The sequence below is a fragment of the Neltuma alba genome, unplaced genomic scaffold (genome assembly GCF_004799145.2).
Source record: "Neltuma alba isolate B1F8T4 unplaced genomic scaffold, ASM479914v2 tig00011578_pilon, whole genome shotgun sequence".
In the NCBI taxonomy this organism is placed as follows: Eukaryota; Viridiplantae; Streptophyta; class Magnoliopsida; order Fabales; family Fabaceae; genus Neltuma; species Neltuma alba.
The window spans coordinates 666,955-668,394 of record NW_021636231.1 but is presented as its reverse complement, the minus strand read 5'-3'; the positions used below and the strand labels follow the sequence as shown (position 1 = coordinate 668,394).

General features: G+C 40.6%; 1 protein-coding gene across 1 annotated transcript; it reads right to left on the bottom strand.

Moving 5' to 3' along the window:
• LOC114715228 (F-box/kelch-repeat protein At3g06240-like) lies at positions 1-1,440 on the bottom strand. The gene is made up of 2 exons (XM_028900030.1): positions 1,221-1,440; positions 1-1,119 (listed from the first exon to the last, which is right to left on the bottom strand). The coding sequence occupies exon 2, from the start codon at positions 1,072-1,074 to the stop codon at positions 163-165; it is 912 nt and encodes a 303-aa protein (XP_028755863.1). The 5' UTR covers positions 1,075-1,119; positions 1,221-1,440; the 3' UTR covers positions 1-162.

Below are 1,440 nucleotides of genomic sequence, written 5' to 3'. Positions count from 1 at the left end.
TAGATCAAATAAAGTAGGGAATATATCAAATGTCTACATCCATCGATCTAAATAGCTTCTCTAGAAGGCATCAAAGCTTAAAGGTACAGAATGATCTAAACTAACATAGATTCCGCCGGAAATATTTGAATAAAAGTAAATTTGCATTATGATGATCGACCTTCAGGATGAAGGTTCTTCGATATCTATGTTTCCTATCACTACAAGACTTTCCACATAGTTGAAAACATCACACATAGGGTTATGTCTAGGGATGGCAAACATCTTAAACTCATTCGTAGTGGCATTAAACAGATAGAGACCAAGTTTTAGTCCATTATTCTCCACTCCATGTTCACTTTCACCGACAATTCCAGACATGACAACTTCATTCCTCCAAATGGTCCCAGGATGTAAATGGTGTAAACAAGGGATGCTAGTATATTTCTTACTCCAACTCCATCTCTCCCCAGATGAACCTATATCTTCCTCCATCACCCACAGATCAAACAAATAGTATTGATAGTATGGACAGTCTCCAATCCCATAGGAAGAAAGTGCAGCAAGTTTCCCCTCATACATAGTAAGGTTATAACTTGGACTAGGCCCTGGTATCACTGTAAACACTTCCATCGCTATATCAAATGAAACCAACACCTCAATATCATCTTCACCATCCTCTTCCACACCTAGCCTTAGGCCATACCAAAAGATGGCTCCATTAGCAGCAAAGGCATCACCAAAAAGTTGTACACCCTCTAAGTTCCCTAACTCTATTTCCTTCCATGAACCTGTGCTTAATGAATACACTTCTACCAAGGAAATTTCATAATCAATCTCAGCAAAAGTTTTCACTATCTTGTAATCATTAACGATTGGATTGTGCCCAAATCCTACAGTGCTATCATAATCAAAATAATTAGTAGTTATGGTTCTAGGCACCGGTCTGATCTCTCTGGTTGCAGGATTCCACAATAAAAGTAAAGGAGGAGACTGCTCGATTTCAACACAAAGCAAGCCATTGCTAGAACCGATGACTTTAACGCACCGCAAGGAACCAATCAAAGGTGGGTTCTGAACTTCACGGACTTGCATCTCGCAATCGAGCACTTGTAGGCGCAAAGGGTCACATCCATCATTCTGTCGGAAAAGAAGACAAGGGTTATGATGGGCAGAGTGGTTGAGGTGGTCAGCAATGAAAGATGGGAAATTGAAGAGATTTTTCCAATCTTTGCACACACATTGGAATCGGACTAGGGATTTCACAGGGAGCCGTTTGAGAATGTTTATAATAATTTCTGAAGGAAGAAATGGCGCGTCTCCATCCACCACTGTCTGCTTCATAGTGCGAGACTGGCAAAACAGACCTCTCAAAGGAAAGCAGAACGAATGAGATCAGAGGCTGATGATAGTCAAAGCGAAAAACTTGTCTTTTTAACTGTCGACTGAGAAGAAGGAATC

Bases quoted from the DNA above. Each gene is read 5' to 3' on its own strand.
- LOC114715228 (XM_028900030.1), bottom strand. From the start codon at position 1,074: ATGCAAGTCCGTGAAGTTCAGAACCCACCTTTGATTGGTTCCTTGCGG.